Here is a 16,701-nt window from a genome sequence, read left to right as displayed (position 1 = left end):
TCAGTAAACATTCCTCACACACAAAGAAAAGATGTTATGTGGACTTGTGTTCGGAAACGCTTAATTTCCATGTTAGAGTTCATTTTAGTTTCGTCAGTATGTACTGTACTTCCTCGATTCAGTCCCAGTTGGCCCAATTGAAGGAAGGTAATGTTGACTTCGCTGCTTGTGTTGACATGCGACTCATTGCTCTACAGTACTAGCATCAAGCACATCAGTACGTAGCATCAACAGGTTAGTGTTCATCACGAACGTGGTTTTGCAGTCAGTGCAATGTTTACAAATGCGGAGTTGGCAGATGCCCATTTGATGTATGGATTAGCACGGGGCAACAGCCGTGGCGCGGTACGTTTGTATGGAGACAGATTTCCAGAACGAAGGTGTCCCGAAAGGAAGACGTTCGAAGCAATTGATCGGCGTCTTAGGGAGCACGGAACATTCCAGCCTATGACTCGCGACTGGGGAAGACCTAGAACGACGAGGACACCTGCAATGGACGAGGCAATTCTTCGTGCAGTTGACGATAACCATAATGTCAGCGTCAGAGAAGTTGCTGCTGTACAAGGTAACGTTGACCACGTCACTGTATGGAGAGTGCTATGGAAAAACATGTTGTTTCCGTACCATGTACAGCAAGTGCAGGCACTATCAGCAGCTGATTGGCCTCCACGGGTACAATTCTGCGAATGGTTCATCCAACAATGTGTCAATCCTCATTTCAGTGCAAATGTTCTCTTTACGGATGAGGCTTCATTCCAACGTGATCAAATTGTGAATTTTCACAATGAACATGTGTGGGCTGACGAGAATACGCACGCAATTGTGCAATCACGTCATCAACAGATTTGCTGTGAACGTTTGGACAGGCATTGTTGATGTCTTGATTGGGCCCCATGTTCTTCCACCTACGCTCAATGGAGCACGTTATCATAATTTCATACGGGATACTCTACCTGTGCCGCTAGAACATGTGCCTTTACAAGTAGGCCACAACATGTGGTTCATTCACGATGGAGCTCCTGCACATTTCAGTCAAAGTGTTCGTACGCTTCTCAACAACAGATTCGGTGACCGATGGATTGGTAGAGGCGGACCAATTTCATGGCCTCCACGCTCTCCTGACCTCAACCCTCTTGACTTCCATTTATGGGGGCATTTGAAAGCTCTTCTCTACGCAACCCCTGTACCAAATGTAGATACTCTTCGTGCTCGTATTGTGGACGGCTGTGATACAATACGCCATTCTCCAGAGCTGCATCAGACAATCAGGGATTCCATGCGACGGAGGGTGGATGCATGTATCCTCGCTAACGGAGGACATTTTGAACATTTTCTTTAACAAAGTGTTTGAAGTCACGCTGGTACGTTCTGTTGCTGTGTGTTTCCATTCCATGATTAATGTGATTTGAAGAGAAGTAATAAAATGATCTCTAACATGGAAAGTAAGCGTTTCCGGACACATGTCCACATAACTTATTTTCTTTCTTTGTATGTGAGGAATGTTTTCTGAAAGTTTGCCCGTAACTTTTTTAACACCCTGTATAGGCCTTAAAGAATATTAAGTCACCTTGGGTTAAAGTTAACTTTAAATTTACCGTAAATTATTGAAATTGGCCCTGCGGTTTTAGTAAGTCTCATTGCTTGGCCTTTTAATTAATTAAAAAATAAGCTTAACGTTTTGCTAAGTGATTGAAACTGCGTACAAGAAATTTGTGTTCTACCAGTGAGTGAAGCGTGTAAGACCCCTCTGGTCCACAACTTCCTGGTTTTCCTACCTGGCTGAATTAAGAGGCCGTTATTGTCAGCATGTGAGTATCTTATTACTCCAATAATATGTGGTTATGGTAAGTTGCTATGGAACCAAACTGGTAATGTCATAGGTCCCTAGTCTTACACACCACTTTAAAACAGAACACACACACCCATTCGCAAGGGAGGACTCGAACCTCCGGGTGGAGCCGCGCAAACTGTGGCAATGAGCCTGAAGCGCCTAGAACCGCGCGACCACTGCAGCCGGCTTTGTATCTCGCAATAAGACGGATGCAGTAAACGCATGTTAACGATTCCTCAAGCGCTGGTGCCCTAGACGTCGTAAAAGCATTCTGAAAAACGATCTTTGTTTCTTCCCAAACGTCCACGTAAGAACTCCACAAGTCACGAACTCGAGTGAGCGCAGGCTTACACAGCCGTTGTAAGCTTCAATAACACTTTTACGTGTATTCGTTTGCGACATAACTGGTGTACAAAGTAACATGACAACGGGAGCACAGAGCAGTAAAGGATTTATTGAAAATCTGTATTACCGAACAGGATAATAGCAAACCTTGTGAGATGTCTCTGTACTCCTGTGATCATCTCACCTCAGCCGAATGCGAATGACGCTGTGTTGCGTGGCTTCAAGAAGGTATCGGAACAGTTTAGTACTGTCCTCTCGGGAACAAATTAAGAGTCTACGGACTGTCGGTCCTGCTTTGTGATAGGACGCCGGGAATCCAAAGAGAAAAAAACTCACGCGTCACGTTGAATGGGACGTTATCGTCAGATGTAAATGTAACTTTACGAAGGCCTCAAAATCCCCAATGGAGAGTTTTAAGAAGGATATTGCAATGGCTGTGTCATTCTGAATTGCGATGTAAAGTTCCTTTGGACATGCGTGGATGTCCAACGGCACTTTGCATCGTAATTCAGAATAACATAGGCACTCCAATATGTATTTATCCTCCCACACCGGGAAATCGACTTTTTACTAAAATGTCGCACCTGTACGGGAATGCACATAATGGATGTACAAGTACAGGTTGTAGACGCAGGGCTGACGACATCTCGAAGTTTGGGTCTGGCAGTGAGTCATGCACGGATAGCCAAATAGTGAGGCGACCTCTCGATAATCGGGAAATCCGGCTTCGAGTACTGAACCGCCACAAATTTTCATTGTTGTCATTCCAGTCTCCAGCTGATGATTACCCACATTCACAACCGCGAATACATCTATGTTCTGAGAAAGTTGCTGTTTGTGGTATACAGATTGATTCCCTGATGATATTAGAGTTTCAGGGATGATCGTGAAGCGTGAGAGTATCAAATTGAGGCAATGTACTCTAGGACGGAATCGACCGAATCGAAAGGTGGAAGTGCAAATCTGCTTACGCGCCGCCTTAACCTCGCGCAGCACTCAAACTAAGGGCCTCAACTTCCGAGCCCTGAATACTCTAATGTCCTCAGATAATTTCTCCTGTTGATGGACTAGTAACGGTGCAAGCGACTTTACGCCAGAGAGAGACAGAAAAATCCTGACTCTACACAACAGTAGCAGTGCATTTCATTTAACTCTCCAAGTTTCACATTTACAACAGTTGTCCAAAATGGTATCTCCCAGTGTCAACGCTGAAAAATTTCTGCTGCATTACAAATTTAATAGTCAAGTAATCGATACGAAGAACACAGAACTTTTTTTTACTTCAAAACACTGGTAATACTTGTATGGGAAAAATAACAAGGGACGGGCGGCAGCCATCGTCAGCACTCGGGCGATGGAAACGTGGACCGCATCCACTAATAGGACGCAATTACTCGACATCTCGTTACTCAGCGCGCTACCTGCTACCAGGCGGTTCCGCCGCGAGCACTTTGAACAGTATACGGTAGATTTCAATGTGTTACGACACGTGGCTCTACCCTTCATTCGATCCCTGCGAAACCCTACATTTCAGCAGGATAATGCACGACCGAATGTTGCAGGTCCTGTGCGGCTTTTCTGTATACAGAAAATGTTCGACTGCTACCCTGGCCAGCACATTCACTAGATCTCTCACCAATTGAAAACGTCTGGTCAATGGTGGCCGAGCAACTGGCTCGTCACAATACGTCAGTCACTACTCTTGATGAATTGTGGTATTGTGTAGAAGCTGCACCTGTACACGCCATCCAAGCTCTGTTTGGCTCAATGCCCAGGAGTATCGAGGCCGTTATTACGGCCAGAGGTGGTTGTTCTGCGTACTGATTTCTCATGATCTATGCACCCGAATTGCGTGAAAATGTAATCACATGTCAGTTTTAGTATAATATATTTGTGCAATGAATACCCGTTTATCATCTGCATTTCTTCTTGGTGTTGCAATTTTAATGGCCAGTAGTGTACATTTAAAAACATCATTTTACGTATCTTGCACCGTTCGTTAATCGCTAACTTGGTTATCATTGCCCATATCTATTGCGGACTGTCTGTCCGATCAAATGAAATGCCATTTGAGTGAGATGACTGGAGTCCTGCAATACGATCCTCTCATATACAGATGATAGTAGTATCGCGTACACGAGGTATGTAAGAGCAGTGCATTGGCGGCGATGTGATTTGTACCCTGGTGATTCATGTGGAAAGGTTTGCGACGCCATTACGGCCGCAAGACTGAATTAACAGACTTAGAACGCGGAATGGTTGTTGGAGCTAGACGCATGACACACTCCATTTCGGAAATCGTTAGGTAGTTCAATATTCCGATATCCGCAGTGTCAACAGGGTGCCGCGCGTAGCAGCTTTCAGACATTACCTCTCATCGTGGAAGACGCAGTGGCTGACTGCCTTCACTTAACGACCGACAGCAGCGGCGTTTGCGTGGAATTATCAGTGTTAACTGACAAGCAGCACTGCATGAAATAACCGCAGGAATCGATGTGGGACGTACGACGAACGCATCCATTAGGACCGTGTAGCGAAATGTCAATGGGCTGCAGCAGACGATCGAAGCGAGTGCCTTTGGTAAAGCACGACGTCGCCTGCAGCGCCTCTCCTGGGCTCGTGACCGTATCAGCTGGACGCTAGACTCATGGGAAACCATGACCAGGGGGCATGACTCCCGATTTCAATTGGTAAGCGCTGTGGTTCACGTGTGGTGGAGTCCCCAGAAGCCATCGCCTCAAGTTATCCACCACGCTGGTGGTGGCTCCATTATGGTATGGGCTGTCTTTATATGGAACGGACTGTGCTTTGGATGTTCGGCTACTTGAAAAACATTTGAAGCCACTCACTGACGTCATGTTCCCAAAAATAAAAAAAAACTATGTTCATATGCACGAAAAGGTATCATGTCACTAGGCCACAATTGTTCGCAGCGGGCCGTAGGCACCGAGTGGTTCTAGGCGCTTCAGTCTAGAACTGCGTGACCGCTACGGTCGCAGGTTCGAATCCTGCCTTCGGCATGGATGTGTGTGATGGTCTTAGGTTAGTTAGGTTTAAGTAGTTCTAAGTTCTAGGGGACTGATGAACTCAGATGTTAAGTCCCAAAGTGCTCAGAGCCATTTGAACCATTTTTGAACAATTGTTCGCTATTGGTTTGAAGAACATTCTGGACAATCCGAGCGAATGATTTTTCCACCCAGATTACCCGCCATGATTCTCATCAAACATTTATCAAACATTTTACCCGCTCGCTGTTCGGGAGTGGAATAGTAGAGAGATAGTATGATTGTGGTTCGATGAACCCTCTGCCAAGCACTTAAATGTGAATTGCAGAGTAGTAATGTAGATGTAGATGTAATCGAGAGGTCACTCCGTGCACGAAATTCAGCACCGATAATACTTCCGCAGTCTTGGGCAGCTACAGAGGTGGCGTGGTACAATATTTCTGCAGGGGACTTCCATCGACTTGTGTAGTATATGCTACGTCGAGTTGCTGCGGGAAAAAGGAGGCACTAAAGGAATTCATGAGGTATCCCATGACCTTTGTTACCTAAGTGTGTACTTTTTAACGGAATTAGAAAGCACTTTCAAGCATTACTGATTTGTAACACTCATTAATGTCGGCTTTCAGATTTTTTCCCAAAAACGTAAGAGAATGTGTGTGTGTGTGTGTGTGTGTGTGTGTGTGTGTGTGTGTGTGTGTGTGGCGTACAGTCAAGGACTCCTATTGTACACACTTCACGTACCCACAAGTGATATTGTAGCGCCTGTTTACCGTCTGCGTATTCCCAGCCGCAGCTGTACCCCCTCACGCCGTGTATTGTTTGTGTTAAATGGTTCGTCTCACCGCCAGGAGGGCGACTCTGCTGGCGTACTTATTTGCGCGATGTCCCTGTTAGTCACGCCATAGAGCGATGCTGATGCTGATCAGACCTCTGGATGCGTTACATTCCGAACATCTGGTTCTACTTTAGAAACGAATGCTCCGTGCTGGCAGTAACATTCACGTTCTCGCTGTCTTTTTGTAGCATTACATCAACTTAACATTTTGTTGTTTACGTGTACTCACATCAGTAATTAACAATTTACTATTAGGAATTTAAAAATTACACAGGGGGGTAGGGAGACATCAGTCATAACCCTCCGCCCTTATCACTACAGTCTTTACTGGATACATTTAGTCACTTAATATTAGTTACCAAGACGGAAATAAACAGTAACGCACAACAGAAGTAAGAAGTTACGAAACGTGCTCCGGAGACTCCGCAGTGACAGACCAGAAATTGACGTTAATGGGTAACTTGGCCATTTTCTAACTGATATGTTGACCAACAAGAGAAACTACTGTATCCATACGAGAATGTAGACGGGTCAGAGCGAGTCGTGTCACCGCCCAGCCACGCAGGTTTTGGGGGGCAGCAAAGTCTTAAATTTTAATATTTTCCAAAACAACGAATTAAAAACGACAATGAAGAAGTGTGAGAGTAAGTTGAAAGTATAAATCATTCATAAAATCTAGCGTATTACTGGAAATTGTCTACGTTATTGTGAAACAGATGACAAAGAGAGCGTTTGAGTTGGTCACATTAGTTGCATCTTTCAAAATAGTAGTGTTGGCAACTACATTCCTACCATGCAGGCTGTAGAACACTTGAAATTTACCTACCTTAGCTTGAAAGATCCTACAGAAGCAAACAAATGTTATAATAAAGAGATGAAATTAAACGTCACCGTATGAAGGCCTGACAATTCCTAAAATACCTACAGGAGAATCGCTGAGAAAAATACATTGTAATAAATAAAAGATGCACTTCCCCCTCATGTGCCATCATCTCTTCAATCCAGACGTTGTGATTAAGGGACATTTAAACGTGAAAAGCTGTATGGTATCCTTCCACCACCACTACTCTTTCTTCGTATCTGTCTGTTACACCATTTATATTGCTCTTCTTCTTGTCACAGTCCTGTAGATAGCTTTTTCCTGTTTTGTCTGTAAGTTTCATTCCATTCCCTTTTTTATCAAGGAGCTGAAATCTTAATCAGTTTAAGATATTGCGAAGAAACCAGTCAACCCTTGTTTTGTGGCTGAAGAAAATAAAATGCATTGCACGAACTGTTGCCTCATTTCACACTTTATTTAGCCTATAATGATTACTTCTCGCTACAATAAATGAAAGTGCTGTCAAAGATGCTTGTTTTGGGCCATAAATCATCGCCGTGGCATGTCGGAAAGCACGCCTTCTCGATATTCGATCACAACTGTCTTTCGTTCATGTACTACAGCCACACTAAATAGCCACTGTAGGTTTATACCTTTTTTTCTACAAATAAACCATTTATGTGTAAGTCACTCGCTGTCCTTCGACTTTCCACTTTTGTACAGCGGAAGCGACGACGATGATGTCGACAATGCGATGATAAGCTGTGGTGGTTGCTACACGTATCGCACTGCATACTCCCTTCTATTCAGGGAACGAGAAAAAGTGAACAGGTTTTCTTTATATATCATGCGAGTGACAAAAGTTTTGGTTGTATTATTAATTTTGAAGTTATGGGAGTTGGGTTGTTGGGGAAGGAGACCAGACAGTGAGGTCATCGGTCTCATCGGATTAGGGAAGGTAGTTGACCGCGCCCTTTCAAAGGAACCATCCCGGCATTTGCCTGGAGCGATTTAGGGAAATCGCGGAAAACCTAAATCAGGATGGCCGGACGTGGGAGTGAACCGTCGACCTCCCGAATGAGAGTCCAGTGTCTAACAACTGCGCCACCTCGCTCAGTTTTGAAGTTATAATTCAAAATTTAATAACTGTAAAACTCTGTAAACGTTTCTTCTGTTTCACCGGTTGGTGCCCCATACCTGCCTCAGGCCTTAAAGATGTACACACATCAAAAAAATGCGATATGTGAAAAAAATAAGACGTAATGGATGAGTGGCACTGTTAAAAAAAATCAGTGTCAGAAAATTTAAGGAGGATTCAGGCCGGGCGGGGGAAGGGCTTGAAAATTCCGTACGGGTAGCAAAATCGCTGGAGCCGGACTTGGCGTCCACGCAGGTAACTGCAAGCTTGGAATGCACGCATGATCAAGCACTGGGTGCAAGCATGCCTGCGCACCTGTAAGGTAAATTTGTGGAATCGTCGAAACTGTTTCAAGATGGATCAGGTTACGCGAGCGTACGGACGAACACATGCTTGAGACCATGTACCGATTTTCTGCATACCTGTGCGAGTTTAGTCGAACATATAGAAACCAAACCTGTCTCTGGAGTATTATATCGAATGTTTTCCATGACAAGGAAAGCGATTTCCTTCTAATAAATTGTGTAACAATCGATCCTTATGCAAAATTTTTAAAAAGATAATTTTCTTGATAAACAGCTACAGAAGAGAGAAGTGGATTTGAATGTTACAAATCTGTAACAACGACGATGATGTAATTAATGTAGCCTACTACTGTACATGAGTGTTTAGATACTTACTGTGGTCTCAATAATATATTGCAGTTACAAGAACTCGCAATATTTCTGTACTGTTTCTCTTTTAACTGCTTCAGCTTTTTTACTCTAAAAAAATACGTGTCTTCGTTCATCCTGAAACACTTCTCCACATCTTGAGGAACGGATCCAAGGCCTTTTTATACGGTCATCTTTCCCTGTGGCTGTCTACATTTCGTCACGTGTTATTGCAGTTTCAGTATTAATTGAATTTTCAAGAAGAAACCACTTCGCCGTTGTACGATACCAATTCAAGATATGGAAGGATAGAAAATATCGTAATACGGCCATGTTTCCATAACTTATACTCTGATTTTATACCGCCTAATTCTCAAAACTGATAGTGAAAATGACATGAATACCAAAACTGCAACAATACGTAGTAAAATATAGAGAACCATAAGTGGAATATGACGTTGTTTTGAAACGGAGTTGCTGACAGTTAACGCATCTTCACGGACACCATAATAAAGTGCTTTCGGGACATGAGCTGCATCGTTTCCACATTCATTACAATTTACACTAAAGTAGGTGTCAAGGTGGAAGAAGCCAAAGCTATCATTTAAAAACAAACAACTGTCATCTACAGTACCCTGTCATAGTTTAATGAAAATGACAGTAAAATCCTATGCCCGACATCTGTGATGGATAATTCTAACCTCGTTTCATTGTCTTGTGCGCAAAATCTGATTCATTGTGCCTAAATGCTGACTCACCTGTTTCAGACGGGCCAAGGACACAACACGAAGGATTCTACAGAACGGCGGAAGTACCGTCAAGGTCTTGATGCCAGCTAAAAAGAGACTGTGAGCGTGTGCAAAAGAATTCTTTTGGTTAACTGTGAACTTGTTTGCAAAGCATACACAACACATCAAAATTAAGAACATGTTAACCTACACATATATTTCACAGTATTTGTGTAGGCGACTGACAAGATTTCAGGGATTTTTATATGTTGTTGCTTTATTTAATCTGGGTTTGTCCATCTGGAGCTATAACAAGACAGCAAACAATCAAGCACGTTCTTCAGTCGCCTCTCTAAGAGGTTCTTGTTATTCACAGATTGGAAAGAGTATGAGGCATGGAAACAAACCGCTGCGCTAAGTAGCGCGAAATCCGTGCCACTGTCTAGCGCCACCACATTTCGCAACGGCGTGCATCATTAGCAGTCGGTCGCTAAACGATCAGGAGGCTATGATCTTTGGCGCCGTCTGAACACCTGTCTAGGCCACTTTTAAGTTACAAACCTTAGTCGTAAGATAGGTCTGCTCTCAGTTCGCGGAGCTGAGGATATTGCGAAACTATTACACAACTGTGCCGCAATACTTGACCAACAAGAAGTGAAAAGCTGCAGCAGCGTTTGGCGGAAAAACCCTAGTGCCAAGTTTTGGTACTGAGAAACAGATGCACTTATTATCGTTGTATGTATTATAAAGGATTTTTTTAAGTACATCATAAATTTCCGTTGACTGATTTATTCGAAGGCAATTGTATGACTAAAGTCGCATTCCAGGAAAATTTGCATCGCTGCGCCCCCAAATGATATCTATTTTTGCTAACACAATTACAGCAAAGGATCAAACACCCAACAATCGTCATTCTGCTTTCGCAGAAATACTTTTGAAAGATGCGAGCTTCGTCACTTTATGTTGGTGTGTGTAAGACAAATGTTTACCAGATCGTAAAAAGTGGTGTAAGGGAATGTGTGGGATCCAAACTTCAGTTGCAATCAGATACAAGAATATATAAGGAACGAAAGAGTATTAGAAATCTCGTGTTTGATCCTATTGTGTTGTGTCATTCATGAACGGCGCATACAGTCCTGCAGGTAGTATATTACGCAGGACAAAATTTGCCATAGCATTTCGAAACTAGATCATGCTACCGTAGCAGACATGATTTATGGGAAAGTGCTGATGCGAAAGACATTGCCACATATTAGGAGTCTTTACCATTTACGAAGAGATTCACTACCTATTCGGCATTGCAGACTTTTCCAAATCGGGTTGCTGGGAACAGGGAGCGAAATTAAGTATCTTTCTTGATTGAAAATATGAAATAAAAACATTTTCACGCCATATTTAGTGTTATAAATTACGTGGATTCAATAAATTATAATACACTGCGGAACACACATTTGCCTACATATTTACGACACGTTCTCTTGGCCTAGGCCTGCTTCCCCGAAGCTTACGATTTTCGTTTGGGGAGCTCCAGTATTCGTATCAGCAGACTGTGGGGTAATTATTGAAATACCATATGATTACAAGGATAATTTCTATATTTAGCAACATTAAGTATTTCGGTGGTGTTAGAGAAACGTTATGCCTCGCATTACATTCTTTACGCCTTGCCTGTCACTCGTCGATACACTCTTACACATTACTAGCTGTAACGTATAAGACAACTAAGTTAGTTCACTGTGAACTACGCCAGAAACATCATTTGATTGTATCTCAGAATCTGTTTTAGTACCCGGTGACTGAACTCCGTTACGCATATTTTTAGCGTATTTACATTATTATTAGTATTATTTTTAACATATCGATAGTGCTCTATATTTCTAAAATGAAGGAAACCAAACTACAGTAACATGTGCAGTCAAAAACGTTAGACAGTGGACATTCAGGCTTATATGCACAGTGTACGTAAATTTTCGCCCACTAAGTACAGTGCAGGTTACCATGTGTGTAGCAATCTAGGCTGAGGTAGTCACTGCTAATAGAGCTATCGACTGGATGAGAAAGGTTCAATATTGAAACACACTGAGTTACAACATTCTCTACTCAGTGCGACAAACCACTGTGAACGATCGAATTTAATGAAATTTTCTTCATATTTTTAAGTTCCATTACATATACAGAAATGTAAGGAATACACAAAATAGATATACAAAAAATGAAGGATTGCATAAGTGGCTGTAATCAGTTGATAGAGAAGCAAGTACTTTCAAACTTAGTTCCCAGCAATAGATGGTGTAACTTGACTTAGGGCTTAGAACTGGAAGATATGATATTGGGCGAAAGTAGCTACAAGAAAGTAAGTTATCTCTTAGTCACATTTCCGTGCTTTCTGGTTGAAATAAATCTTAGCGGTCTCTCTCTTCTAGTATCGGTAACTATTTACACACAGAATTTTCTGTGGCGTAGATAATTCAAACAGAGCTCCTGAAAATGAAAAGACTATCGATGAACGGTTACTGTTTCTGCATGTTTGTTTGCTAGAAAATGCCAAGTCGACGAAAACTAGGCCAGGAATAACACATCATAAAACAGCAAAGCTCAGTAGTTTTTGCTGCTGTATGTCATTAAAGTGTCTCAAGGCTACAATTAGCAGAGTTGATCTTGCAGCAAATCCGTGCTTCGTCAAATAAATTTTACACATAGGCGCTGCTGTCTGAGAGAAACCGACAATTTCTACGGAGTCGCTCGGAACGTAACACACCCCCTAACTAAATATCAGACAGCTACGATGAAACTTTTTTAGGGCACAAAACAATTCTGTTTGGCATAAGTGCACTTTCACCAGTGGGAAAGAAGAATTATTTCAACTTCACGATTGGTTATTTAGATTTCTGGGAAAACCTTTCGATCACTAGGCGAATAGCTATCACTTGTGCCCTTCGAAGACTTCTGTGTATATATTTCAATGAGATTCGCAATCACAAGAAGAATTTGTCAAATGTTATTTATTTATACTGCAGTGATAGCTAAATTTTGCATCACTGCGGGACCTCGTATGCTAGTCTTCCGTATATCACGCCAGTGGCCTCAAAATGCCAGTAGCTCGCCGTTGCAGTGGGAAGCATTTGATCAACGGACGCCCTATCTTAAACAAAACAAAAACAAAAAAAAAGTTGGAGGAAAAATAACTGCATCAGTCTAAGAACTTGTATTTGTTTTTCTTTCCTGGAGTAAAGCTGAAGGAAACCTCAAGTGCTGATCTATAACGCACTTTTTCTTCAGAATAAAGAAGCTATTTGTCCCTTTTTTTATTTCTTCCGGACCAGTTTCGAGTAACTACGTCATACCTGCGCCTAACATTTATCTTTTAATTTACACATGTTGGAAACGATGTTTCTGTAGCCATCAGCTTTGTTTTGAGAGCTTCAGTAATTTTAATTACGTGCAACGAAATGCGGCAAGCTTCGTGATGAAAATTGACTCAGGTTTGTCACGTCTAATTTGTCTCAAGAATGACGAAAAATGTAAGTGCAAACAACAAGTTGTAATTACTATGTCATGAATATCTCTTTGAGAACCGAAACGAAATTCACTAATTTGCAAGCGAATGGTTTTAATATTATTTTATAAATTCTTAATACAGTAGACTAACATTGGGTATCGATTGTTTACAGTAAATCTTTTCAAAAAACCTTATACTTTGATAATACTTTTACAATGCATATATCCATGGACTTCTTTACTACCTTTACCCTTTTTCACTAACAATGCGAAGACTTCATATGGGGCCAGATACACGTACACACTTATCTTAATAACCTGTCGGAGCACATTTTATGGAGCACACCAAATGCTATGGTTGTCTGACATGATCACTCAATGCAGGAGGATCTATAATTCTGCACTGTAGTCTTTTTTTTGTTTTGTTTTGAAAACGTATTTATTTTCCGAGATCGCTATGTTAAGACAATTAAGGTGCCACTAGTTTCGGAAATTTATACTTCCATTCTCAAATCGATAAAACCGGGCAGTGGTAGTTATACGATACAAACGCTTACACCATTCTGTCACATGAGGGTTATACAATAGGCACATGGTCGCGCAATTCGTGCTCCACGTTAAACATACATTCTGATAGCACATCTGGCATGTCTGTATTGCCTCAACTTTTTTTATACACATCCTCGTGTGACAGAGTGGAGTGAGCACTGAATGCTGTAATTATGGATCTGATGATGGGAATACATATTGCCGAAACTAGTAATCCATTAGGTATGTTAACATAGCGATTTTGGCAAATAAATTGATCTTCGAAAGTTTGCAATACGAACCAAATGTTGTATGGGCAATAAGAGATACTAAATTAAAGAAACTCCAGATGCATCGCTGCTTCTACACAAGTGGGTAATATCTCCACGAAACTCTCGGAATTACTATATTAGGTTTTAATACAATTAATATTAGCAAAATTAAATTATACTCTTTCAGAATAATCTAGTCATTCTATTGCATTTCACTTAAATAAAATGTACATCATTGACTCCTTTGTATATCTGAGACCCGATTCCGCGGGATCTAAATAATACTTTACACACAATAAGACACATACGAGCTGTATCGTAACTCGTGATGCAAATCATAAGACAGTCGTAGCTGGACATGAAATGCGCCTGGAAAATAGATTTTAACAAACGAGTTTATACATTATGAATTTTTTTAGAAAACTCTAAGTGTATATGGAACAAAATAACTGACCACTGCAACCAGTCACTATCATATGTGTTTCCTTTCATGAGTTAGTTTTGAAGTAACCTCAGGCTTGTCTGTAGATGAAATATTCATACACAGAACACGAAAAAGACTTCAAAATAATGAAGCAAACAGCGAACAGTGTTTAACTCTGTGACGGACAGGAAATGGTAATCAAAGCTACCTGTATGATTTTAACACCAGTTGTGTCCACTTTGCCACATTGAGAAAGTAAACTCAATTTGGCCTACAATTATTGCAGAAAGCAACATATTTGTTTTCAATCTTCTTGTTACAGTGATCGATCTCCAGTGTATAAATCATGTTCCGCTCGGCAACTAGTTCATGTAAACGAAGTAACAGTACATAAGGGTTGGTCACAACTGTCTGTTGTTATGAGAATGAAAATATGATCCAAGTACGCTGTATTCTTTTTATTATCCGCGTAATTTGCCAATTGCAGCCGAGAGTCTTTTTCAAGCACATAATCGGAACTTTCAGCGTATCTTAAGCCTAAGCTGGCAGCTTAAGATACGTGGTTGAGCACGACCCACCGTTGAAATTAGACAATTCCAGAGATAGTATAAAGAATATGACCTACTTGAACCTTGTTTTCATTCTCAAAAAACGTTGAGATTGTGGACAACGTAAACAAACTTTTGAAATATCTGTAGTTATGCTGCTATAGAAGCGATTGTGGAGTGTTTATTCTAGGCGTACTTGAAAGAGAGAGACTCTCGAGCAATTTCATGTGCTGTGCCTGCGAAGTACTTGTTGCAACAAACCAGTTGTGGCATATCGGTTTCGGTACGTACCGCCTTGGCCTTGGTTCCTGTATTCTTGGACTTCACCATGGCTGGTGGCGGCTGTCCGGTCAGCTGATTGGAACGGTGGGGAGCTGTTATTCCAGGTGAAGGCCGGGCAGAGCACACTTCCTTTGTCTCGGCGCTCCCGGAGTTGCAATGAAGCGGGGCTCTTCTCGCAATCCACACTCGCTACTCGTCGCACGATTAACAATCACCACAACACTAACACCGCACTCGCACTCCATAACTAGCAGCAGGCCCGGAAGACGCTAGCGGTGCACGCGGCGCCGTTTTCCGAGTCACCAGGCGGCAAGATAAGAACGCGCAGCTGCGGTTGGGATAGTCTCTGCTGGCGGCAACGTGACGAAGCGGTACCGCTAGCCACGCAGGCTACGGCGCGTGCCAACGAGTCGGCAACCTGGTGGGAATGAGCTCCTAGCTCGGTCCGCGGGGTCGTCCTTGCTGCCAAGTTTCTGTTCGGCGCGCCCGCCACTCGATGCTGCGCCACCTACGCCGGAGGCGTCCCAAAGGCGTTTTACGTTCCCTACTGCGGCTATAGCGCGTGGTTCCTGGTACTCCACTGCGCAGTTGTCGCCGACTTCCGCCGATATCGAGATTACGCAATGTACCGCAGCGCGGAACTTGTAAGCGAAAAACACTTACATCGCAAATGTGACGGCAGCAAGTTTCGAGAGAGAAACTACGGCGGTGTTAGAAAGGAGAGGGGAGTCATCGACGGAAATAACTGGTGTCACGGCGCGAGAGAGGGAACGGCTGCAGAAGGAAGTGAAGTTGTTTTTGGGGGGGCAGGCGGCGTTTTATTCCGTAGAGGGTCAGGCAGGTGACGTCCCAGGTTCGTACGCGAAGCGACGGCGGCACGTGAGCGGAAGCACGTGCCCCACGGGGAAGACGCGGAGCGCAGCGCCAGCGTGGGACGGCCGGACAACACAGCACCGTCGACCTCTCCGCGCGGCTGCCGGCAGCGCACTGGCGGCCGCGTGCGACAGGCAGCTGTTGCCCCGACCGGCATTTGTTGCGCCGCCTTCTCGATGAGTGCACGCGGCGCGCACGGCGTGCGCTAGCGTGGCCGGCCTCCGCGTGGCTATGCACAACACGGCGGCGGCGGCGGGTACTTCGCCCTCGCTTCGCACGTACTACCTTCTCGTAAAAATCTACTCGTGGCGCCTGTCCGTCATTTGCCTGAACATAAACCAGGCCCAACCACGTCGCGAGGGAGTCAGTAAAGCCTCTAATACCGACACGACTCAAAGGAAGGCCTCGGCGCTTGCTCGTGACGTGACGTCACGTCAGCTAGGCACGGCGAACGCCAGGTCTGTTGCAGGCATACTCATAATGGTGGTGTCTCCCTCTCTGACAAAGGAAAGTGTGAAACTATTGGCGGCAGTTGACCAAAACACATTGTTCTGAGAGATTTCTGCAATCAATTGTGCAAGTCATTACACTTCTTAACAAATAGTGTACTCCTCAACTTAAATTTCCACCTGTTTTAAGGATTAACACACAAAAACAACTTCATGGTCCAGCAGCAACAGAATTCGTGCTTCTTTACCTTATTTGTAAATCTGAGGAAGTTACGTTTGTACTGGCTTTTACAAGAAACTGTGAACATACTGGTGCTCTTCTTTAGGTATCTCGGTTGACTATGGGGTGAGGAGCACCGAATGTTAATGAAATATCTTGCGATTGTACACGTTGGGGGAGGGGGTGGGGGACAGAAGAAGAGGCGAAAGAGAGATACTTGTTTTATCAAATAAAATTTTTTTTATCTTATAA

The 16,701-nt window shown here is 43.1% G+C and overlaps 1 protein-coding gene across 3 annotated transcripts in view; it reads right to left on the bottom strand.

Moving 5' to 3' along the window:
* The window catches only part of LOC126365851 (transient receptor potential cation channel trpm), a 1,785,347-nt gene extending 1,769,450 nt beyond the window's left edge, over positions 1-15,897 (bottom strand). For 2 of the 3 annotated variants that reach the window (XM_050008509.1, XM_050008510.1), the window contains exon 1: positions 14,917-15,897. In XM_050008509.1, the coding sequence (XP_049864466.1) occupies positions 14,917-14,955 (39 nt within the window). In that variant the 5' untranslated portion in view covers positions 14,956-15,897. The remainder of the gene's footprint in view (positions 1-14,916) is intronic. The other variant, XM_050008512.1, reaches the window with a different exon arrangement.
* Between the last annotated feature and the right edge of the window lie 804 nt (positions 15,898-16,701).

Source organism: Schistocerca gregaria, chromosome 4 (assembly GCF_023897955.1).
Source record: "Schistocerca gregaria isolate iqSchGreg1 chromosome 4, iqSchGreg1.2, whole genome shotgun sequence".
Taxonomy (NCBI): Eukaryota; Metazoa; Arthropoda; class Insecta; order Orthoptera; family Acrididae; genus Schistocerca; species Schistocerca gregaria.
The sequence above is the reverse complement of the archived record's forward strand: the minus strand, read 5'-3'. Positions and strand labels throughout refer to the sequence as shown.